Source organism: Phocoena sinus, chromosome 1 (assembly GCF_008692025.1).
Source record: "Phocoena sinus isolate mPhoSin1 chromosome 1, mPhoSin1.pri, whole genome shotgun sequence".
In the NCBI taxonomy this organism is placed as follows: Eukaryota; Metazoa; Chordata; class Mammalia; order Artiodactyla; family Phocoenidae; genus Phocoena; species Phocoena sinus.
The window spans coordinates 114,953,603-114,978,350 of record NC_045763.1 but is presented as its reverse complement, the minus strand read 5'-3'; the positions used below and the strand labels follow the sequence as shown (position 1 = coordinate 114,978,350).

General features: G+C 53.9%; 1 protein-coding gene across 1 annotated transcript; it reads left to right on the top strand.

Moving 5' to 3' along the window:
• The first annotated feature begins 12,862 nt into the window (after positions 1 to 12,862).
• Positions 12,863 to 17,978, top strand: CRABP2 (cellular retinoic acid binding protein 2). Its single transcript, XM_032642239.1, has 4 exons — positions 12,863 to 13,075; positions 16,532 to 16,710; positions 16,925 to 17,041; positions 17,499 to 17,978. The coding sequence occupies exons 1-4, from the start codon at positions 13,006 to 13,008 to the stop codon at positions 17,547 to 17,549; spliced, it is 417 nt and encodes a 138-aa protein (XP_032498130.1). The 5' UTR covers positions 12,863 to 13,005; the 3' UTR covers positions 17,550 to 17,978.
• Positions 17,979 to 24,748: the final 6,770 nt, after the last annotated feature.

Genomic DNA, 24,748 nt, shown 5'->3' with positions numbered 1-24,748 from the left:
GAAGAACCTGGAGACCAGAGGACCTTGCAGACATTTTCTTACTCTTCTCTTATCACACTTCCTGGTCAGAGCCCAGCTCACCCTGCACGGTGCCTGGGGATCCCTGTACTTTATTATTATATTTTTAATATATTTATTTATTTATTTATGGCTGCATTGGGTCTTTGTTGCTGCAAGCAGGGGCTACTCTTCATTGTGGTGCACGGGCTTCTCATTGGGGTGGCTTCTCATTGCGGAGCACGGGCTCTAGGCGTGCAGGCTTCAGTAGTTGTGGCCCGTGGGCTCTAGATCACAGACTTAGTTGCTCCGCGGCATGTGGGATCTTCCTGGACCAGGGCTTGAACCCACGTCCCCTGCATTCGCAGGTAGATTCTTAACCACTGCACCACCAGGGAAGTCCTGGGGATCCCTGTATTTTAATCCCCTCTTTCTCTGCCCCTCTGTTCCCAGCCTTCATCCAACTGATGACAGATAAGCCCCATTGCAGATTACTATGGAAATAGCAATCAGCAAGTACTGTTTTGTCTTGGGTATTAAGGCTCTTCAGAGTGGAGCATACGTATAACAAAACACATGCTCTTCCAATAGCATTCTTTTCATAGCATAATAATGTTTTCTAATGCCAAGACCCCCTTCTGCAGGTGAGAATGATAAAGGGAAAAGAGTGTGAGAAGTGTTATCATGCCAAACACATTACTGATCTTAAAATTCCATGTAACAAAGTGATTCTCAGAAGGGTAAGGGGGGATGTATTTTGAAATTTCAGGTGATAGCACTGCCATTCTCTCTACCCTTAAGAACCACTGATTGAGGGAATTCCCTGGCCGTCCTGTTAACCACTGGACTCTGCACTCTCACTGTCGAGGTCGTGGGTTCAATCCCTGGTTGGAGAACTAAGATCCCACAAGTCACACGGTGTGGCCAAAAGAAAAAAAAAGAACCACTGATGGAGCTAAGGCTCTGAAGGAATCATTTGATTCCTAGTTTAACAGATGGTTACAGCTGACGATAGGAAAGATGAACAGCACTGTAATTATGAACTTACCCCAAGGCACATTAGCACAAGTCCAAGTTTAGAGACACAATTCCCACGTATGCAATATGCCAAGTGCATTTATGAATATCCTACGTCTACAGTCTACGTATTATTGTTCACAGTGCTCTTTCATTTACCCTGTAGTTAAGGGCAAGTCCACAAAACAGCCCATAACAGCATTTTATTGTTGTATTGATACTAGGTTTTAAGTTTGATCTCGCCACTTACTAATTTGTGATGGTCAGTCAGTTTGTTTCTTGGAGCCCCAGTGGTTCTAGCATTAAAATTCTGGGGTTCTTTTCTAACCTTGACGTTTAACTGATGGTTGCTGTCATTAATAATAATGGCAACCATTTATTGAGTTCTTCTCTGTGTCAGGCACTGTGCTGAGTCCTTTAGGAACATTGTCCCAGTCTCTGTAAGGTAGGTGGAGGCATTCCCATTTAACAGTTGAGGAAACTGAGGCTGACAGAAAGGAAGAAATATTCCCCAGGCCAAATAGCTGGAGGTCGGTGGTGCTGGCATTCAGACCTGCCAAGTCTGCCTGTCTGAAGCCTCTGCTCTTAACCACTGCCCTGCTTCGCTGTTAACACATTCAGGCAGCACCCGATGAGGCTTGGAATCCTTCCACTCAAATGTTTATTAAACACCTGCTATGTGCCAGGCATTGTGCTAGGCACAGAGAAATGGCATGTGACCCCGAGTTGCTTACAGCAACCTGAAGAAGAGAAACCAGTAAACTAATTTCAATTTCAATTTAAATCCTGCAAGGATTTAAAGCAGGGGAGTGATGTGGTCAGATCTGGGTTTTAGGAAGACGATGCTGGCAGCCCAATGGAAGCAGGATTGGGGAAGGGCCAGGAGCTGAGTTCTTCTGTTTGACTAATTTGATGAGCAGTGATGGAGTCCTGAATTAATGAAGTGGGAAGATGCATATGATCATCACTGAGGAGGTAGAATCAGTAAGACTTAGAGATCAGGGCAAGAGGATTAAAGGTTGCCTTGATATTTCTGAATTACAGTGAATAGACAACAGTGGTGCCGTTCACCAAGACAGAGAATATGGTGGGCAGAAGAGCAGGTTTTTGAGGAGGATGACTTGGGTATTGACTGACTTGACTTTGAGCTGCCTGAAGATACCCAAATGGAGATGTCCAGCCAGCAGCTGGATGTACCAGACTGGAGTTTAGCAGAGTAAAAGAGATCTGGGGCTGGAAACTAAGGCTTAGAGACAAGAGTGTAGCAGTGGGATGGAAGCCTTGGATTGGAACGAAGCCTTCATACATAAAAGGTATAAAGAGCAACAGAAGGTCAAAATCAAAGTCTCAGGAAGTACCCATCCTTATAAGCTGCTGGAAGAAGAGAGGTCTGAGAGAGGGCTATTGGGTAAGAGGACAGCTAAGGAGAATCCCCAGGAGGGAGGAGATAGAATTAACAGCACGGAGAGCCAGTAAGCTGAGAGCAAAGAAAAGGGTCTATTTTGTAGCGATTTGGTGCCCTTCATCTCAGCAATGTCTGTGGTGGTGGTGGGGAAGGCGGCAGAAGCTCAGCTGAGGTGGGCTGGAGAATAAATTGGAGGTGAGGAAGGAGATGAGTGGGTGTGGACTGCTCTTTCTTGGCTCTGAAGAAAAGCAGGTGAAGGTTGCTGTAGGAGTGAGAAGTCTTAGGATGCCAATGGACAAAGCCAGTAGAGCATAAGGTGGCTCACGAGGGGGCAGGTGAAGTAAGCTACAGGGGATCCTGAAAGAGTAGGGGGAAGGGATGCCAAGCTTAGCCTTGGCCAGTAATAGGGATCCCTTGTCTTCTGGGACAGAAAGGAAAAAGGAGCGGGTAGGGCAGATGGAGATGGTGTGGGATGATGGTGGAATAAAGTGATTAGCACCTGGTGACCTCGATTGCTCATTAAATGGGAGGCAGAGTGGTCTGCTGAGTATGAGGGGGAAGTCAGGGGACAGGAGCTTGGGAAGAATAAAGACGGTTTGCAGCAGCCACTGAGAAGACGGGAGAGCGAGCCGACCGAGAACACAAGGAATGGCCTCTGAGCAACGGCAGAGTTCCTGATTGAGGTCAGAACCTGAATTTGCAGGAGCACTGCAAGCTGCTTGTCACAGTTTTTTTCTAGCATCACTCGGCAGCCCAAACAGAGAAGTGGAGAGTTTAAATGCTTGCGGCTGCGTAGGCCGCAATGGGAGGACAGTGTGTGGTCCTGGAGGTGAGTGTCTGAACTGAGATGGAGATAAGATTGTTGGAGTCCATGGAGTCAAGGACCTGAGAGGCTGACCTGTTGAGTAAGCGCTGGAAGCCCCCAGGTGGCTGGCCGTAGGATTACATATCTATATATCTATATATCTGTACCTATATCTATAGATAGATAGATTTCTTGTTGGTTGCACTGCACGGCACGTGGGATCTTAGTTCCCTAACTAGGGATCAAACCCGTGCCCCCTACGGTGGAAGCGTGGAGTCCTAACCACAGGACCTCCAGGGAACTCCCCGGCAGCAGGATTAGAAACAGGAGGATGGGGAGCCTGAGCTAGATCCTTAGGGACCTGAGGTAGATAGATGCAGCAAACAAGGAGTTGAAGATGCAGTAAACATATGGCGTGAGCCTCAAAGAGTTGGGTCAGGGATTTCTAAGAGGGCGGCTGAGGCATCATGGAGAAGCATGCAGAGTTCTGAGGCCTCCCAGGCAGCGGTCATGGCCTCCGCCAGGGCTATATCACTCTCGTTTTCAGACCTGATTTTTGTCAGAGTACCTCTTTCATGCATCTATCAAGGACAGTTAAATAAATGATTAAGCCAGGAACAAGAGTACTAATGAAAGGTATTTCTTTCAGCCTTAGTAGTCATTGATTTTGGTTGATGTCATTCACTTTTCAGTCACTTGTTCAAGAAATATTTATTGAGTACAGACCATGTGCCAGGTACTGTTGTAGGCTAGCGAAGTCTGCACGAACTTCCCTTGTAGTGGGGTGATGAGTGACATGAGGAAAAGTAAGGGGAGAAGGCAGATATGTGTACATAAGATTCTAGATGGGCTGTTTAGAGAAGACCTCGCTGAGGAAGTGACACTTGAGCAGACCTGAAAGAAGTGAAGGAGCAAGTCATGTAGATATCTAGGGGAAGAACATTCCAGAGAAAGAGGGAGGTGCAAAGGCAGGAGGAATGTTTGGTGTATTTAGGGAGCAGCAAGGAGGCAGGCATGGCTGGAACAGGGGAAGCCAAGGGGAAGGGGGTAGGAGTTGGGGTTAGTGAGCAGGGCGAGATACAGGCAGATAATATAGAGCCTTGTAGGCCATCGTAAGGAGCTGGGCTTAATATCTGCACAAAATGGGGAACAAATGCAGGGTTTTGAGCAGACTGGTGTGAACTGACTCAGGATTTAAAGGACTCCCCCTGACTGCTGTGAAGGGAGGAGAGTGGGAACAGAGAACCAAAGAGGAGGCTCTTGCTGTAATCTAGGCAAGAGATGATAGGAGTTGAGGCAGTGGATGTGGTAAGTGGCCTCACTTGAGACTAATTTTACATACACATGGATGATCTTTGGTGTGGTTGATGCTGAACAAATGTTTAAGCCAAGACCGACATCTTTGGCTTTTCAACTCTCACCCAAGCTCCTGTATACACTAGCCCACAAAAGAGAGCTCAGGAAGTACATGCAACCCTCAGAAGTTGGGGACCCAAGGATGGTCAGGGGTGGAGATTTGCTGCAGACTCTGAGCAGACAGTCAGGGTTGCACTGTCTCTTTCGCGCAGTGACTAAATGGGTAAGTAACATCTAGTGGCACTGCTAGGGGAGGGGTCCTGGTGAGTCCCTTCCACCCCAGCCCCTGGCCTGTGGGAACTGCTGCACAGGTCTTTGCTCCAATCTCCTCTCTGCCCTCCCACCGCTTAACTGTGCTGACTTGCTGGTTTTGTTTGTTTCTTTCTTCAATATGTAAGGCTTCTAGCCTTATTTAGGGATACCATCAACTCTGTGCTTTCTTTGAAAGAGTGTATATAATGCATAGGGTTTTGAGAGAGATGGGGGTGGAGGGAAGAGGCAGAGAGAGAAGGTATTTTTAAGAATTTGCCATGGAAAGACAAGTACATCTTAATCTTCCTCCAGGCTCAACTGAATTCCACTCTGAAGTGTTTAAGAGCAAAGCTTTGGAATCAAACAGACCCAAGACAGTACATGGAAAGCTGTTGCACGGTGGTGGGTTCAGAGTCAGAGCCACTCCTTGCCCAGACTGGGCACTGAGGATTGGGCCCTGTGCCTGTGACCCTGACCCCCCTGTCCCAATGCAGCACCAGGAACCTAAATTGTCTGGCATCCCTAGACCAGAGGCAGCTTCCCCAAGGGGCAGGTTCTTCGCTCCCTTCTACCTTGTGGAATCCTGCTCGGTTGCTTCTTGGAAAGATTCCATGAGACGGATCCAAACCATAACCAAAGGAGGAAGAAGGCAGACTGCCCCCGCCCTGGGAGCTGGGGAGGGAGATGGAGCCCACACCCAGGACCAACAGGGAGGCAGAGGCAGATAATATAGCCTGACAGCCAGAGACCTAAGGCTGGGGCTTGGACGCCGGGCTGAGCTAGCAGAGTGGGTAGGTCTGGGAAGCTTTCCTGAAGGGTGGGAGGGTGGATCTGGGGTCAGATCAAAGGGTCCCCAGGCTGGGGAAAGGGCAGAGTGATCTGTTGCCTTTCTGCTAGGTTAGAACCCACCCCCATGCCCACTCTCCACTCCAAGGCAAGAACTGCCTCCTCCCAGCTTTGGAATCAATTCCCTGGGGCTCCTAGGAACCTAGCACCCGTGGGTCAGGGAGCTCATCAGAGGAGACTTGGCCCAATGAGACCACACTGCCCCCAAGCAGGGAGAAAGGCACACACTGTGTGTCCTTGACGCAGGATGGCTCCCTCTCTAGGCCAGCTACTGCAAGCTCGGTGGGAAGACTAACCAAAACTCCAGATCATCTGGAGACCTGGAAATGTATGGCTGACAGTCCTAGGGCACTGGGATTTAGGAGGCGTGAGACCGTGGCGAGAGGTTGGCAGCTGTGAAATCCAGGAGCTGCTGGCTCCTTTGATCCCCCCAGGGGCGTGTCCCTGAGTATCCCAAGTGCCAAAGCTCCCGCTTGGATGTCTTTCCCAGGTTGGTGGAGAAGATGCAGGCGTGGGGGGGGGTGGTTGTCACAACAGTGTGTCATCAGCCTGGCGAGCTGAAATTCACAGACACTAGCCCAGTGCCCTTTGGGAATCCAGGCAAGCTGGGGGGCCCTGGTGGATGGGATGGGGTAAGGGGTACTGGGTTGGGGGGAGGCAGGGAGACTGTACAGTCTCTCTTTGACAGCTAACATTTTCCAGAGCTGGAGCCTACAGGGGAAAGGAAATCAGAGCTTCCCATTTCACACATCTTTTTCCCATTTTGTTCATGCTGCCCAGGGAAAGCCATTAGGGCTAGGTCAGTCTGGGGCCTCCCCCACCCTCCCATGTCTCCAGCCCTGCTATAAGGAGGGGTGGAATGGCAGGGTCACTGGAAGGACAAGGCCCTAGCCTGGCAAAGGGGCCAGACTCTGAACTCTTGTATCCCTTCTTAATTCCCTGCCTGCTCAAAATGGGAGGATGGGGGCAGGGACCAGGAATCTGGGCTCCTGGGGCCCTCCCTTACTCTGCTCTAATCCCCCTGCACCTCTGATTCTATCTCCAGGGAGTCTGGCCCACTGGCCCGGGCCTGGTCTGCAGCAGGAAGGGCCCTGGTGTTGGGGAAGCTGGCCCTTATTACCCGACTCTTGGGGCTTCAGCCTCCTTCCTGGAGCCATTAGCACAGCTGGTTTCCATAGGCCCCTAGGAGCCAGGATGGGGGCCAAGCTACTAGGTCTTTTTTTTTTTTTTTTTTTAATTTATTTTTGGCTGTGTTGGGTCTTCGTTGCTGCACGCCGGCTTTCTCTAGTTGCGAAGAGCGGGGGCTACCCTTCGTCGCGGTGCACGGGCTTCTCATTGCGGTGGCTTCTCTTGTTGCGGAGCACAGGCCCTAGGCGCGCGGGCTCGGTAGTTGTGGTGCACAGGCTTAGTTGCTCCGCAGCATGTGGGATCTTCCGGGACCAGGGCTCGAACCCATGTCCCCTGAATTGGCAGGAAGATTCTTAACCACTGTGCCACCAGGGAAGTCCCAAGCTACTAGGTCTTACCTAAAGACAGTAGCTGAATTTGGGGGCTAGAGACAGGAGGGGAATGTGAGAGCTAAAGAGCTTTGAAGTGGTGTTCTCCCCAAGCTGGCCGATGTTCCTGAGTCTGACCCATCAGCCCCCTTACCCTGCCCACCGCCCCCACCCCCGCCAGGGACAGTGAGTCCAACACCCTCTTTCTGTCTCCATCCAGAACCTCAAAGCTCAGACCTGGGGCCCCCTCAGTTTCTCCTCTGGGACCTCGCCCTTCTCGCCTCCCTCCTGCCTCTTTCCTCTTCAATCCCAGAGTCTGATTATCTGGCCCAGTGCCCACCTTCTGCAGTTCAGGCCAGAGTAGGGATATAGCACCCATCCAATCTGCAGCCTTGCCGATTTCTTTCTTCCTCCAGAAACTCCAGACCATCTCAATGGAGAGGGGAGTTCTTTAGACACCTGGCTCTTCTTCCATTTGCCATCCTCAGAGAGTGGGAGAGGAGGCATCTGGGAGATGGCTCGAGCTCCCCAGAACCAGTTTGGGGCTAGACTGCAGGCTATTCATCTTTTCCAGGGTTAGCCACTGTCCCCAGGTGCCATGCAAACCCAGGTGCCCAGCCTGCCAAACCTGTCATAGCTACAGCCTTCTCCCTCCTGCCTTGGGCTGCCAGGGGTTAAGGGGCCAGTGCAGGGCAGAGAGTGGAAATGGCAGAGGGGTCTGGCCCTAGTCACTGCATCATAAAAGCTAAAAGGAGTTTAACTGCAGGTCTCGGTGCTGACTGAGTTCTTCATCCAGCAGTGCTGCCCTGGGGGGATTCCTTCAGGAGGGGGGGAGGGGCCACAGCTGGCCAGAGTCAGGTCCAGGCCCATCCAGCTTCAGATGTTGGCAACTGCCACCAACAGTCCCGGCCACACTGAATCCCCACCTCAGCCTGGAGGTTCTCTGAGAAGCATGGAGGCTCCAGAGGAAGGGGAGTCGGATTTGGTGCCTTTCACTGCAGTAGGAGAGAAAACTGAGCAGGGGCCAACGTGGAGAAAGGGATGACCTCCCATGCCAGACTGGCAAGAAGCAAAGTCTAGGTGGTGGAGCCACGGTAGAGGGACAGAGAAACAAAGAGCCCAGGGTCAAGGAATAGAATCCGTGCAGTGGTGGCCAGGCCTTGTGCAGGGGGTCTCCAGGCTCTTCAGTGACTGCCCACATCGCTGCGCCTGCCCCCTGAAAAGGCGAGCAGAGCCAGGGGCCTCTCTCAGGCGAAAGAGATTCAATCCGAACACTGTCTTCAGCCAGTGCATCCCCACCTCCTCCTTCTCCCCTCCCTTGCTCAGCCCGCCCGCGGCTCAGTGTGCCCGGCCCAGCCCTGAGGAAAGCGTTGGCGGAAGGAGCTGGGAACCAGGTAGCAGAGCCAAAAACAACAGAGGAGCCGCCTGGCTGCCTGGGTGCGGTGCAGATCCTCCCCTTGTCTAACTGTAATCCCTCCTATCACAGTCAGTCCCCTCCTCACACCCCGTGGCTCTGACCCTACTGGGCCATACTTACCTCCCTCTTTGCAGGGCCCTGGGGCTGACCCCAGAGGCCACTTGTCATCCCCTACCTCTGAGTCCAGCTGCCCCTGCCCCCGGTCACTCGGATTCTCTGCTCACGTCTTCCTTAGTTCTCAGGGTCTCTCCCATGTGCCCAGATGTTCCTGGGAAATGAGTCGCCTCCTTTCTAGTTCTCTGCCTCCCAGCTTGCACTGTAGCTTGCTGGAAGCTCTTCTTTGGTCTAACTGCCATCCATCCTGTTGCAATGGCAATTTCATTTGGGGGAGAATCAGAGCCGGCCTTACCAGATTTGAAAAGGGCTGGTCCCTAAACCCAGGGAGACATACGAATGGAACATCCCCTTCGGTACCGAGGATCAGAGCAGACTAGGAGGCAGGATGCTTAAGTCTACGCTTGGTGCTGAGTGGAATCCTGAGGGCTCAGGAAGGCCAGGAGACACAGCTGTCCTGCCCCAGGCACTCCCAACTCCCCTCTTCTACTTTCCGACTTCCCCACCCTCTATAGAAGTCCTGCTTTATTTGCTGCCCCTACCCTGAGTGGCAGAGACCCAGGTGTCCAGCCCCACCTGGGTTTAATTTCTACATGACTCCCAGCCAACAAACTCTGTGATCCAGCAGATGCAATAACACTGGTCAGGGTGAGGCCCTTCTACAAGTGCTGGCTTTGGCCAGAGAATCTCCTTGGTCCCGGTTGGGGGTGAGGGTGAGGGGTTCATGACACTCCCACTCTTCCCATCGCTCCTCCCCCACTCAGCTTCAAGGGAATGATGGAGAGGAGTGGGGGAGCCTCCTCTTCCCAAGCCCCCAGACCCCTCAATCGTGCCCGCATCTACATCTACTCACACCCACACTCTTGCAACCATTCAGAGCCTGCCCATCTCCATTCCTTGTGCAAAACCAGCCACTTTCCTCATAGCCACACTGCAACGGGAACAAATCCCCAGAGTGTTTCTTTCCTAACTCTCTCAAGCCCGTTGGTTTCCTCCCCACCCCACCCCCATCCTGCCTCTGCTCCCCCAGCTTTTCTCACCAATTAAGCACCCTCCCCCACCTGAGTCTCCAAATTCCTAGGGAGAACCCCAAGAGGAGTATGACCAAGGCTCCTAGAAAGGGGAACGCGTTGCCCCAGGAGATCTGCAGCAGATTTGGTCATAATTAAAAGGCCAGCGCCACTAGGAAATTCCTTCTCCTTATGGATCCCAGCGGGAAATTAAAGCCAGTTGTGACTGAATGACTGATGCTGGCTAAACTCCTCCCCATCGCCTTGTTCCAGGGCCCTAGTCCCTGCCCCTTGCCCCTAGGCTCCCCCAGCCTCCTCTGTTAGCCCCCTTTCCCGGTACCCCCAGCCCTCTCATCCCACTGCTCCCAACCCCAGTCCCCCAACCCCCTTCCCCTGAATCTCCCCTAAGCACCCCTTACACATGAGCCTCCATGCTTCTGTGGGGTAACAGGGCTGCTGGACGCTGAGACATCCAGCCTAGCTGCCCGGCACCATGCTCTGGACCCTCTGCCCACCTCCCTCAGCCAGGGTTGGGGTGCGGGGGCTGAAACTCAGGCCCAGAGCTGCCAAACCACAAGCACATCTGGAAAAAATTCCCCTCCCAGCCCGACTTTCCTTTGTCTTACTTCTGTCTTTTTGGAAATTCTGGCTGACTGGCCAGTGGGGGGAGTGAGGAAGTGAAGGGAGGGGAGTGGGCCCAGGCCTCCTTCCTCCACCCCAGGGAGCCCCCACCTCCAGCCTCTCCAGTTTCCTCAGCCAGACCACATCCCTCCTCTGTGCTCCTGCAGGTCTAGGCTCCCTCATTCTGGTTGACCATCTTTTGAGCGAGGTTTCTACATCCTTCTCACAAGGCTTGTGGGGGAGAGGGCCACCACTGGCCCTTCTCTTTTGCAGCAGGAGGGATGCATATTGAGGAGGAGACTGGACTATTCTGGCTGGGGTCTCAAGAGGGCTGGAGTGGAGATGGACATGGGACCTGGGTGGAAGAGGTAGGGGGCAGTGAGGGGGAAGGAGAGAAAGCAGGAGTCTGCTTTCCGCCATGTTCCCTCCCCCAGCCTCTCCTCATCCCTTTGGCTGGGAGCCTGATTTCACTGTCAGAACCTAATCCCCCTCCCTTTACCTACAGCGTTGCTGGAGCCGGGTGGATGGGGGAGGAGCACAGGCTGTGCCTTAACCCCAGGCCCTAAGCACCCCCCAGGGACCACCCCCTTCCCTCCACCACCTCTGCTTTTGTCTGTCCATCCTCCGAGAGCCCTTCGACCTGCTGCCTCCTCACTTCCAGAAGACCAGGCCACCCGTACCCCCAAATAAACTCTCCCACACCAAACCTGGAACCCTAAAACCTGGAGCATCCAACTCCCTTCTTCAGAATTGACATTTTATTGGTTATTGCAGGGTGGGACCCTGTCAAGAAGTCCTTTCTACAGTCTAATCTCCATCCCTCCTGCTCCAGAGTCACCCTAGTTGCATTATTTTTTTCCTACACACCCGTAATTCAGAGATTTTCCTCTTTACAGCACAGAGTCTCGACCTCCAGTGTGTCTTTGGTAAATCCTCCAGCCCCTCTCCCTTGGCTCTCCTCCTCCGGGCTCCTCTCCAACTAAGGCCCCTACCTCCTTAGACCGTTCCCGGGCTCTAAGTGAAAGGGCTTAGAATCTCGGAGAGCCTGTCCTCTGCTCCACCCATGGCCACGCTGGCAGGGAGGGGCCAGGGCAGGAACCCAGGGCTGGGACCAGATGAGGGGCTTTTCTTCACCGTCTCGGAAGAAGCTGGGAGGACAGCTCCGGCAGGGTGGCGGGGGTGGGGTGCGGTACGGGCATCGGGGCCACGTGCACGGATTCGCCGAGGGCAGCTGGGCTGCAGTGTCCCTCAGCGCTAGACAGGCCCCCGGGTTCCGCCCGCTCAGGGTACCGCATCCTCTGCGGTCGGCGGTCTCGAGTCTCCCGGCCTGTCTCCGAGGTTCCCTGCCTGACTTCCATTTGTTTCTCTGTCTCCTGGCCCTCTCCCCCGGGGTCTCGCTCACTCCCACTTGGGTCTCCGCGGGGAGCCGTTCCCTACCCGCTTCCTTTGATCTCCCACTTCAAAGCTGCTCGCGGCTGGGCGGCCTCTCCTTCCGCCAGTTTTACGGCTCAGAATGGTGACACCTGAGACCCCGCTCCGCCCCTTCCCCGGGGCACCCAGACTCCCCCCAACCTAGGTGGCAGCGCGGCGCGCCGAGGGCTCCGCGCCTCAGTCCCCGCCTCCCCTCCCTGCCGCCTACTGCGATTCCCTCGGGGGTCTGGGGAGCCGAGTGACAGAGAAAGCGCCGTAAAAAAGAGCTCGTGTCAAGTGATTGGCTGTGACCTCTGCCCTCCCCAGCCTGGCGCTCCAGGCTCTTGTTTAACCCTTCGATGCCCGCCCAACGCTTTAAGAAGAATGAGTCTCTTTGCTTAAACTTCCAGCGTCCGCAGGCGCTACTGGAGCCCGATACCGGGTGGGGAGTCGAGGGTGGTGGGTAGGGGGTGAAGCCCCCTCCCAGCCTCTTCGAGTTGTTCCAGTAGGGGGCGCCGTTGCCTCACTTAGGTGCCTGGCCCCTAAACCCCAGGGCTCCCCAGCCGGTCTCGAGTTCGGAGCGGTCACACTGGATCCAACTCAAGCTTCAGTGGAGCCGGAGCTTGGCCGCCCATTCTCTTCCCCAGCTCTGGCTTGCAAGCAGGGGTTCACCCGCCGGTGGTGTCGCCGGGTGTCCGGCGCCAAGGAGTCGAGCGCACCGTGTCAAGTTGGGCAGGGATGGGGAACAAGCGAGGTGCGACCCTGTGCCTCGGACTAAAAGGCATGAGAGGCCAGCATCTGTGCCCCGGGCCTAGCGCCCTCTCCTCTCGGTTGAGAGACCAGTCCGAGGACTATAGCCCTCCGTCCGCCTCCTCATCCACCCACTGGCGCGGGAGCCAGCAATCTCGGGCCCTCTCAGCGAATTCTGGACCCGCCCACTGGGCTAGATCCAGAGGATGGGGTGGGAGTGGGGGTGGGGTGGTAATGCAGGGCCGGGGCTCAAGGCCCCCCAGGTGGGGTGGATGGGGGGGCGGAGCGGGAGGCGGGACCACCTCATTCTTAGGCAAGGGCGGGTCCACAAAGGGTATAAAAGCTGCCCGCGCGAGAGCCCAGGCCGGCTTTAGGGTTGTCCTCGGACGAGTCCTGGTTCGAGTCTTACCATCCGGCGAAGGCGGCGGAGACATCTCTTTCGACTAAAGGACTCAGCGTCCAGTGCTCCAGCCGAAGGATCTAAGGGGACCGCCACTAGCACCGCCACCATGCCCAACTTCTCTGGCAACTGGAAGATCATCCGATCGGAGAACTTTGAGGATTTGCTCAAAGTTCTGGGTAAGGAGATTTTTGAGCGCCCGGGAGAGGAGAGGGGGCTCTGCCGAGGCCTCGGAGGTGGGTACGAGAAAGAAAGGGAAGTTGGAATCAGGGCGTGGGAAGCTGGGCGCCTACATTCCCAAGAATAGGGGTCAGACGCCTGGGTCCCGGGGCGCTGAGCCCGAACACCTAAATCCTTCTTCCTCTGGCGGGGCGCCCACAGACGCCAACTCCTGCGGCGACTCAGCCTCTGAATCAAGTAGAAACCAGAAGCATGAGGTCGGTATTCCCTGGGGTGAGGCAGTGGGGTTCTCCGCAGTTCGGAAGCTGCAAACCCTGCATCCAGGCTGGGAGCCTGGGTCCCTACCCAGCCGAGCCTCCCACCCCCACCCCAGGCATTCCTGCCTCCTTCCCCTTGCCCCCCGCAGGTAACCCAATCCCCGGGCAGATTCCAGATCTCTCAGTGCGGGGCTCCACCCACCAGGTGATCCGTCACCGCAGGGCCCCCAGATCCCCCTTTCTTCCCGTTTCAGAACTTTTCCACTCTGCTCCCCCCACCCTCCATCTGTGAGACAAATATTTTCCTACAGCGAGCAGCTCCAGAATCCTAAACTCGCTCTGGATAATTATCACTTTCTTAGATTTCAACAAATGGCTTCGTGTGAAACCCCAGCCATCCCCTCCCTTTGAGAAAATCCGAATTCTCTTCTCCCTGCCTCCCTGGAGACGGGCTGCAGCCCAGCTAGGTCTGTTGGTTAAAGGTGGAGGAAGTTGAATCTACCCAGACTGCCCTTCCCAACTCCAGTGTGCCCTCTGGTGTCTGGGGAGGAGGGGTGGGGAAAGCCTGGGCCGGCTGGGGAGAGGGCTCTGCAAAGAGATGGAGGTTAGTCAAGGACCCAGCCACTGGGAAGCCACCTGGAAACCCTGGAGCCATCAATTTCTGAACTGAACAGAGAGACCCCAGCTGGAAAGAGCAGAGGGCACCCTGTGTGGGGCCGGGGACTGTAGAAATGAGCCAGGAACTAGGAAGGGGCTGGAATGCAGTGAGGAAAGCAGGGATTTCCATCCTTCCTTACCATTAGTTCTGCTTGCAGTCTGACCACAGTATTTCTTGTAATCATGTCAGCCTTTCTTGCCCTACCCTTGTTGAAATTAAAGATCCAGGACTTCCCTGGTGGTCCAATGGGGACCCCACACTTCCAGTGCAGGGGGCCTGGGTTTGATCCCTGGTCGGAGAACTAGATCCCGCATGCATGCCTCATGCTGCAACCAAGATCCCGCGTGCCACCAAGATCCTGCCAAAGGATAACAATTTTCCCTTCAGAAAGCCTAGATGCCATTCCATCCCCCAACTTCTCTGGATTCTGGCCCCTCTCCCCAGTGGAGGAGGCAGTGGCCTGGCACACCCCCAGGCCCCAGCTGGAGGATAAGATCCCAAACCCAACCCTGTTGTCTGTCTGTCTTCAGTCTGTTTGTCCTCCCTGTGGGGTCTCTCAGAGCCACGTGCCCTCCTCAGGGCTTGCTGTGGGGCAGATTGAAAACAGACCCGTTAGACAAACACAGTCCTGAATCAGCCAACGTTGGCTGAGCCTGGCCCCAGCACCACAGGTACCAGAAGCTGGCTGGAGGGGTGTCTCCTCTGGACCTAGCCTTGCTTCCGCAGGAATCTCAGTCCCTTCTCACCCCTCTTTGTCCTATGCAAGAATCTCTCTCCTGGGGAGGGATGCTCAGGTATTTGGGGGATACCCGTCCCATCCAGTATGATGGTTACGACACATAGCTAGCAGCTCCTGTTCCTATAACGGGAAAGATGGATAACAGGTTGGACTTCCCGGGTAGCACCAGAGAGTGAAGTAGTCTTTTTGTCCAAGGAGGTGGAGTGGGATATGTCTCTTTTACCAAGTCAATTAGTCCTGGGAACCTCAGTCATTTCTCCCTGGACACAAGAGATTGGCAGCCAAGAAGTAGGCTCCTGGGGCTCCTGAGGGAGAGGGCTTCCTCCCACTCCCTTTTGTCTGGAATAGAGTGGGTCTGCTCTGGTGCCGAGGGGAAAGGGGATTTGTTTCTCTAGGGACCCAGGTCTGGAGGAGGGCCAGGGGGTCTGGACCGCATTGGGAGATAGGGAATCCCACTTGCCTGGCCCAGCCCAGCTTGGCCCCTCATCACACCCATTGCTTCCCTGAAGCGTTCTGCTCCAGTTCAGGGCAGGAGGCCAGGCCAGGTGAAGGGTGTAGAGCTTGGACCTCGGCCCTGACTAGAGGTGCCTCCCTGCCTGCTTGACTTCCTGCCAGAGGGCTGCTCTCTCCGGCTCCTCCACTCCTTTTAAATAACTAGGGAATAGAGAGAAGGGCTCTAATCTGGGAAAGGATAGGGGGACAGGCACAGGGACTCTGAATCCACAGAGGCTGAATGAGAAGACCTGACCCCTGAAGTGGGGTGGGTGTTCCTGGAGTCGGGCCCACATCAGGGGAGGGGAGGGGAGTGTCCCTTTCTGTTCCAGGAGGGCAGGTGGGCAGGAATCCGATGCAGGGAACTTTGTCTGAGCCCCAACTCTGGCTTTTTCTTTGCCTTCCTTTTATCAGTGAAAATAACAATAACAATAAGAGTAGCTATCGTTTCCTGAAAACATACAGATGTGCCTGGCACTGCTTGTGCTAGGGCCTAAACACACATCATCCCATGTGATAGGCTCTTGAAGAAGTTACTGTCTCCATTTTACAGTTGTGGAATCTAAGGCTCAGAGAGGTTAAGCCATTTGCCCAGGGTCACCCAGCCTGCAAGGGAGGGTGAGCCAGGTGGAAATCATGGCCTAATGGATCTTACTTATTTCACAGCCGGTGGTGTCCCCAGGCTGCTGACCATTCTGTAGGGGGAAACAGCTGTCCCACCTCTTCCCCTGCTGAGAATCCCTGCTCCTTCTCATCCTGGGGAGGGACAGAGGCTCAGCAAATAAAGGCCACAAGACAGGGGAGGTGAGTGGGCAGGACGTGAGTAGTGAGGCCTGGCTGGGGAAGGCCTGCCCTGCACGTGGGCGGGGGTGCAGACGGAGTGACTCTGATGAGCCCTCCCCAGCAGATGGTCTCCAGCAGGATGGTCAAAGGACCAAAAGTGAGGTGAATTGAGCCAAGGTGAGCTGTCGCAGGATGAGAGGAATAGGGGGAAGCTGCCCCCAAGAACCGAGTGAAGAGCTGAGACTTGGGGATCCCGATCCAGGGCTGCTGACTCATCCAGGTGGGGCCGTAGCTAGAAGCAGAACCCCCAAGGGCGGGGCACTGCCTCTCTGTCCCTCCTCCCTGAACCCACCAGCCATCAGGGCTGTACCACCAGCCCTTCCTTCAAGGTGCTTTCTTGGACACCCAGGCAGCTTGCCCCTCTTCCCAGCCCCTCACAGTTCAGCCTGCTCCTGCTGTCCCTGGGGAGAGTGTGAGCCAGGCGCCTGGAGCGCCCATAAGAGTCGAGCCTCTCCTCTCCCTCCAGGGGTGAACGTGATGCTGAGGAAGATCGCCGTGGCTGCAGCATCCAAGCCAGCAGTGGAGATCAAACAGGAGGGAGACACTTTCTACATCAAAACCTCTACCACCGTGCGTACCACAGAGATCAACTTCAATATTGGAGAAGAGTTTGAGGAGCAGACTGTGGACGGGAGACCCTGTAAGGTGCGTGCCGGGATGGGGTCCCTCAGGCTCATGGCATCTATTGCCCTGCCTCTCAACATGACATTTTCCAGTCTTTTCCTGGAGTCTTTCCTCCAGTTCCAATGGAGAAAGTCCCTAGATAGTGGTGGTGGGTAGAAAGGGGGTGCATCCCCTATACCTCTCACAGCATTGTCCCTGCTGTGGGCCCACCTCACTTGACCACCCTCTCATGCAGAGCCTGGTAAAATGGGAGAGTGAGAACAAAATGGTCTGCGAGCAGAGGCTTTTGAAGGGAGAGGGTCCCAAGACCTCCTGGACCAGAGAACTGACCAATGACGGAGAGCTGATCCTGGTAAGGCCTGCCTCCTCTCAGCGCAGAGCAAGCCCAGTGCTACCGTCAGAGATTTTCCGGGACATTCCAGGGTGCAGGAGATTTAAGAACAACTGTGGCTTGTCTCCCCATCTCCTATGAGGCTGCTGGGGCAGGACTAGGCTGTCCCTGTCCCATACAGTGTCCTTGTGCAAACGTAAAAGGGTGTCCCTTCCATTTGGAACAAAGGACATGCGCTGAGAGGTCCCAACAGTCCTCCGTGGGGATCTTCCTGGCTTGGGGAGAAAGACTTAGGATGGACCCCTGGGGCTGTATTGTCCTCCATCCCGTGATGCCCAGGCATTTTGTGACCAGCTCTTACCTGTCAGTCCTGAGCCGAGAAGTAGGTTTGGACCTGGAGGTCAAGCAGAGTACCTCCGCTCAACCCTCCTGCAACCAAGCACAGGACCCAGGCTAACGATGACTTCTCCCCTTTCAGACCATGACGGCGGACGACATCGTGTGCACCAGGGTCTATGTCCGAGAGTGAGTGGCTGTGGCCCAAGAGCCGCCAGAGCCTGCCACCAGCCCATGCTCCCTGCTTCACTGCCTCATGGGCTGCCCCTCCCCCATTCCTTCCTTCTAGGCTAGCTCTCCCCTCACCCCAGTCACTTCTGGGGGTGCTAGGATGTCTCCTGCAGGGGCTCTGCTTTTTTTGGCCCCCCCTTTCCTCCCATACACCAACAAAGTGGGATGGATGGCAGGACCCCAGATCACCCGTTCCAGAATCACTCCCCCCATCCCAAGTCAGCAGTCCCAGCCCCAACCAGCCCAGAGCACCGTCTCTCTCTTTTTCTGCAAGGGGACCTGAGGGCCCGACTGGGAAGACCGGCCCTCTGTCTTCCACTCTTTGTCCCTGTAGCCCATACAGTGTAGAATATTTATTGGTTAATTTTATTAAAATGTTTTAGAAAATAAAACCTGTCTCTGGCTCATTGGGAAGGGGTTGGGTAAGTCACCTGAGTTCAACTTTGCCTCTAAATTGCAGTGTGAGCGAGTCGATGTTTCAGCAGCACCGGTGCGACTTACACACCTGGGAGGGAACCACCTTCCCTTCACCTTTCTCATCACCACCCCCTCATTTGCTGCTGAATCCATGAGCATCACCTTCACTTCCCCTCCTCCAGCCTCCTTTGTCTCCTGCTCTGGCTTCCAAGGCCACCAGGGCCCCCCTGACTCTGAGCTGGCACGCTGGGGAACTGATTCCCACCTTCTCCCATGATGGTGACACAGCTTCCTCCTCCTCCAATTGTTCCTTCTGTCTCCTCCAACCCCAATCTGTGGGCAACCCTGGGCCTGGCCTTGGCTTCCCACCTGGTTCCAGACGAGCTCCTCACCGCCCACGGGCTGGCCTTGCTCTTACCCAGGTATCCTCTGTGTCTGAGACAAACCCATCTCTGCCTTGAGATCCCTCACTCTGCCCCATCTGCCCTGTCTCCTGGGTCTTCCAGGCCCCTTGGGTCCTCCTCCCACTCACCTCACTGAGCCTCCACACTCAGGTCTGTCCCGTGTCTTCCCAAATTCCATCATCATCTCTCTCAAATGCCTGCCCTCCTTCCCCAGGCCAATGCCCTAGACCATGCTTTCTCACTGCTCACCTCCTAACTGGTTTGCCTGTTTGCTCTTTACATTATTATGCTGTGATAGGGCGAAATGAGCACAAGTGTTAGAATAAGAGAGGTTCAAATCCTGGTTCTGCCACTTGCTAGTTGTGTGACCTCAGACAAGTTACTTAGTGTCTCTGAGCTTCAGTTGTCTGGATTTTTTGTTTTTGTTTTCGTTTTGTTTTTGCGGTACGCGGGCCTCTCACTGTTGTGGCCTCTCCCGTTGCGGAGCACAGGCTCCGGACGCGCAGGCTCAGCGGCCATGGCTCACGGGCCCAGCCACTCCGTGGCATGTGGGATCTTCCTGGACCGGGGCACGAACCCGTGTCCCCTACATCCGCAGGCGGACTCTCAACCACTGCGCCACAAGGGAAGCCCCTTGTTTTTGTTTTTAATTGAAGTATAGTTGGTTTACAATATTGTGTTAGTTTCAGGTGTACAGCAAAGTGATTCGGATATATATATATATATATTTTTCAATTCTTTTCCATTTTAGGCTATTACAAAATACTGAATACAGTTCCCTGTGCTATACAGTAAATCCTTGTTGTTCACCTATTTTATATATGTTAGTGTGTGTCTGTTATTCCCATACTCCTAATTTATCCCTCCCCCATCCCCTTTCCCCTTTGGTAACCATAAATTTGTTTTCTATGTCTGTGAGTCTGTTTCTGTTTTGTAAACAAGTTCATTTGTATTATTATTTTTTTGGCCACACTGCCCGGCTTTCGGGATCTTAGTTCCCTGTCCAGGGAGTGAACCCTGGCCCCCTGCAGTGGAAGTGTGGAGTCCTAACCACTGAACCACCAGGAAATTCCCTGTATTATTTTTTAGATTTCACATATAAGTGATATATAATATTTGTCTTTCTCTGTCTGACTTACTTCACTTAGTATAATAATCACTATGTCCATCCATGTTGCTGCAAATGACAATATTTTATTCTTTTTTATGGCTGAGTAATATTCCATAGTATATATATATATATATATATATATATATATATATATATATATATATATACATGCCATATCTTCTTAGGCCAGTCGTCCGTTGATGGGTACTTGGATTATTTTCCATGTCTTGGCTATTGTAAATAGTGCTGCTCTGAACATGGTGGGGGAGTACATGTATAGTTTTGAACTAAACACAAAATAATGTAATTCAATAGCTTATGTACTGGGAATTTTCAGCTGGGTCTAGCTCCAGGTGTGGCTAAGTCCAGGGACCCAAACAAGTACATCAGCCTCTCCCTTTGCATCCATCTTGCTCACCTCTGTTTCTTTGTGCATTGGTCGCCTTCAATCCTATCACACAGAAATGTTCTCTAAGTCATAGGAAATTGGCTTCATATGCCCCAAGCTTACATGGTTACCGCTTGAGATCTAAAAACAAGTGGGACTCTCTCCCGGGGTCTATATCTTCAACATCCCAGAAGGACTCAGTCTGGTTCTGCTTATATCACATGACCATCCCTTGGACCCTTGGTCTAGTTGCTGTTGGCAAAGCAAGGGGCCCACTGATTGGCCAGGCCTGGACCTCATGCCACACCCATGGCCAAGGAACAGGTCTGGTTCGGTGATTAACAATCGCATCAGAATCCCATGGGATGGGAAGCAGCACTTTTCCAATGAAGAGGGCTGCTATGAGTCTCAGGCTTCTAATCTAGAAAACAGCAATTATATGTAACATCTACCTCACAAGGGTGTTGTAATAGTTAAATAAAATAAATCTCATTACGTACATAGCACTTAGCAATAGTAAGCTCTTAGCATCTCTGATCTATCCTCCACAGTGCTGCCAGAGGATCCTTCAAAACATACATTTTATTATGTCAGAGCCCTGTTTAAAAAACCATAAAACAAGACACAAAATCCCTTTAGCTGCACCCCCTCTTTTTGTCCAAAATAAAGTCCAAACGGGTATTAGAGGCCCTTCAAGACATGGCCCCTACCCTTTCCGGTGTGTGTTCCTCCAGGCAGGCCTCAGCTCCAACCTCCCCTGCATGGTATGCTGCCCTCTCACCCACTGGCATTCAGCTGCTTCTCCAAAGCTTAGCTCCTCACACGGCCTGAAGCGGCCTCTCCCTCCATCGGCACAGTGCACAGTTGGTGGTCACGCTTCAGAGCCTCTGTGTCGGCTGGGGAGCCTCCTCTCCCTGCAAGACCGGGATGCCCTGGGGCCAGAGCCTTCTGTTCCTGCCCCAAGAGAGGCCACATTCGGCAGCTGAGGGCAGAGGGTCAGGGCCAGGGAGCAGGCAGACAGTGTGCAGAGTCCTTGGGTAAGCAAGTCCCGTCTCTGAGTGTGGGGTGGGGGAGGTGAGGGACCCTTTCATTTATTCATCCAACTATTGTTTCCTGAGAGCCTCCTAGGAGCTGGGCACCCTGCTAGGTACTGGAAACACAGAAATGAATAAAATGGACAAGATCTCTGCCCTCATGGGGGCTGTGGGGGGAGGGGAACAGACCTTTAATAGGGAAAGATGGTTAAAAAGTAAATGCATCAATAAATATGCAAGGGACTTCCTTGGTGGTCCAGTGGTAAAGCACCCACCTTACAATGCAGGGGATGCGTGTTGGATCCCTGGTCAGGAAACTAAGATCCCACATGTCGCAGGGCAACTAAGCCCATGAACCACGGCTACTGAGCTCACGCGCCTCAACTAGAAAGCCCGCGTGCCGCAAACTACAGAGCCCACGAGCTCTGGAGCCTGCGTGCCACAACTAGAGAGAAGCCCATGCACCACCATGAAGACCCCGCACGCCTCAACGAAGACCCCGCATGCCGCAAACTACAGAGCCCACGAGCTCTGGAGCCTGGGTGCCACAACTAGAGAGAAGCCCATGCACCACCATGAAGACCCCGCACGCCTCAACAAAGACCCCGCGTGCCGCAACTAAGACCCGATGCAGCAACAACAACAACAACAACAAATATATATATATATGCAATTACCTGTGTGGTAGGGGCTATGAAGGAGAAGCAGAGTAGAGGGAGAAAGTGCCATAGAGAAGACCTCATTTAGATCGGGGGAGGGCAGAGCATCAGAAGAGCAGGTGTTTTGGAGGACAAAGCACTTAGGGGGGGTCCTGGAGGACTCAGTGGGGTAGAGCAGAGGGGAAGGTGCTCTAGGCAGAGAGAACCATGGGGCAGAGTCTCTAAGGACAGTTTGGGGCTGTTCACGGTCCCATAACTGGAATGCCTGGCAGCTGGGGGCGGGCCATCAGTGGCTGGACCGTGCAAAGCCTGAAGGACCTGAGGGCCACAGTAAGTATTTCTTTTCTTTTTCTTTCTTTCTTTTTTTCTGGCTGCGCCTTGCGCAGCTTGTGGGATCTCAGTTCCTGACCAGGGATCAAACCCGGGCCCTCAGCTGGGAGAGCACGGACTCCTTACCACTGGATCACCAGGGAATTGCCACTATTTCTTATTTTATTCTAAGAGCAATGAGAAGCCGTTGAAGGATTTTTAAAAAGGGGGTGGCATTTCACTTGTGTTCTAAGGATTTTCTTCTGGCAGCCAGGTGGAGATGGAACAGAGAAAAGGGGAAGTGAAGGAAAGCCATCAGAAGACTGGTGAGATGCTCGGGCAGAAGGTGGAGAAAAATTGGGGGGAGGTGCAGACTGTGATGCATTAGAAGGGAGGCGTCAAGAATGGCTGTCTGGGGGCTTTCCCGGTGGCACAGTGGTTAAGAGTCCGCCTGCCAATGCAAGGGACACGGGTTCGAGCCCTGGTCTGGGGAGATCCCACATGCCGCGGAGCAGCTAAGCTCGTGAGCCACATCTACTGAGCCTGCCCTCTAAAGTCCACGAGCCACAACTACGGAGCCCATGAGCCACATCTACTGAAGCCTGCACGCTCTAGAGCCTGTGATCCGCAACAGGAGAAGCCACCGCAATGAGAAGCCCGCGCACCGCAACCAAGAGCAGCCCCCACTCGCTGCAACTAGAGAAAGCCTGTGCGCAGCAACGAAGACCCAATGCAGCCAAAAATAAATAAATAAATAAATAAATATAAATAAATTTATGAAAAAAAAAAGAATGGCTGTCTGGCTTTGGTCGCTGCTGGTGCTGTTTTCAGAAATGGAAGAATGAATCAGGCTGAGCTTTCTGGATGCGTTTTGTGTTTGGTTTAACCCAGAAGAGTCTTAACTTGTCAGCCTGAGCCCTTTCTTTATCTTTGGCATCACCTCCTCCCCTCTCACACCATCCTTGACTCCAGCTCTGTCTGGCCTGCATCCAGGCTGCTGGCTCCCCAACCTACCCTTCCCCCGTCAACTTGACTCCCCACTCCCACCCTGGAGAGGCCTTTTTTCAAGCCTTTCCCAGGCCCTTGTGGCTGGAGCTCTGTCTGTCTGTTCGGGGCATCTGCTCTTGTTTCTCTGCCTAGCTTGTCTCTTTCTGAATAAAGTTGTTGAGAATGGCAGACAGAAGAGACATTTCTTTTTCCCAGGAGATCTCAGAGGGCAGGGACTGGGTCTCCCCCATCGGACTGGGGGTTCTCTGAAGGCAGTAGCTGTGTGTCCACCCTGAGACAGAGGCTCCCCTTGGGCAGGCACTTCCTCCTGGCTCTGCTTCTCCAGTACTTCCCTGCCTGCCAGCCTGAAATGACGAGGAAGTTACAGTCCTGGACCCAGGAGATTGGACCAGGGAGCGGCCACCTCACCCATTTGGCCCAGCCCAGCCCAGCCTGTGAGAAAATCTCTCCAGCTTCCCCTCCCAACCCAAGGCCTCTTGGGTTCCTCTTCTGTTACCTGCCCTCATTACTCAGCAGTGCATTGGAGGGAAAATGCATAGGACCCCCCACCCCCTGCATGCATCCTGAAAATTCTGTGAGATATCTGTGGGCAGAGTCTTTTCTAGAGTCCAAGCTTCTCAGAGGAGAGGGAGAAGGTGAAATCTCTGGGGCAACAGAGGGGCCTGGGTCACTGAGCCCCAACAAGGGCCAGAGAGAGAAGAGCCAGAGAGGAAGGGAGGGCAAAGCCAAGGGAGGGGGTATGTGTGATTCTCTCCTGAGGTCAGGGCTGGCACACATGGCAGGGGCACTTACAGGCACTGGGACAGTCTACAGCGACATCTTAGGGAAACTGAAGTATACACACACACACACACACCAAGAAACAGGAGCATGGAACTGAGAGAAAGGTCTAGAAATGTCAAAACCAAGAGAGTCAGGACACAGCTGAGACCAGAGAGGAGAAAGCCCTGGGGAAGCCAAGGCCCAGGGTACCTCTGAGGCCTCCAGAACCTGAGGGCAGCTCCGTGCCTGTGTGTGACAGGAGGAACCACGTTACAGGAATCCACATGGGAGGGATTGGCAGAGGTGGAGCCAGATACAGGAAGCCCTGAGAGAGGCGAGAGAGAGAGAGAGAGAGAGAGAGAGAGAGAGAGAGAGAGAGAGAGAGAGAGAGACAGAGAGAGAGACAGAGACAGAGAGAGAGAGAGAGAGACAGAGAGAGAGAGACAGAGAGACAGAGAGAGAGACAGAGAGAGAGACAGAGAGATCTAGGCTGGAGAAGGCTGAGATACTCAAGAGGAGGGGAAGAGGGGGAAAGAAAGGGCCCCAGGGGTGGGGCTCAGAGGAGAGGGGCATGCTGGTCAGGCCCTCTGACCCCAGGTCCCAACAAAGGGCTACTTAAGGACCGCCACAGGCACAAGATGGATGGAACTGGGGCCGCCAGCCCTTTGTAGCGGAGGATGAAAGGGAGCAGGCTCTGAGGAGAGTCCCTCAGAGTCCCCCACCTCTTGCTGGCTCCTCTGCCTCTCTCCTCAGTGACTTTAGGACTCTTCAGGTGTCAGTGGAAAGGGAGAGACTGGGGTGGGGAGGTGGGGAGGAGTCCACCCAGGGATTTCTCCTGCCTGGGCCAGTCGTACCTGAGAAAGACGAGGGACAGGATAGCAGGACAGGGACAGCTGGGGGACCTGGGAGGGTCCTTCAGTCCGTCTAGAAAGTGAATCCGTCATATGCAAATAGGATGCAAAAGCGATGCCTATCGAGGTCCCCCGGCAGTTGAGACTGCGGCTCTAGTGAGGGTCGGGGGTCCCCAAGTCAGGTCCTCCCACCTCTCCTTCAAGCCTGCCACTGCCCT

Bases quoted from the DNA above. Each gene is read 5' to 3' on its own strand.
- CRABP2 (XM_032642239.1), top strand. From the start codon at position 13,006: ATGCCCAACTTCTCTGGCAACTGGAAGATCATCCGATCGGAGAACTTT. The intron at 13,076-16,531 runs GTAAGGAGATTT...CTCTCCCTCCAG, and splicing joins GGATTTGCTCAAAGTTCTGG to GGGTGAACGTGATGCTGAGG. The intron at 16,711-16,924 runs GTGCGTGCCGGG...CCTCTCATGCAG, and splicing joins TGGACGGGAGACCCTGTAAG to AGCCTGGTAAAATGGGAGAG.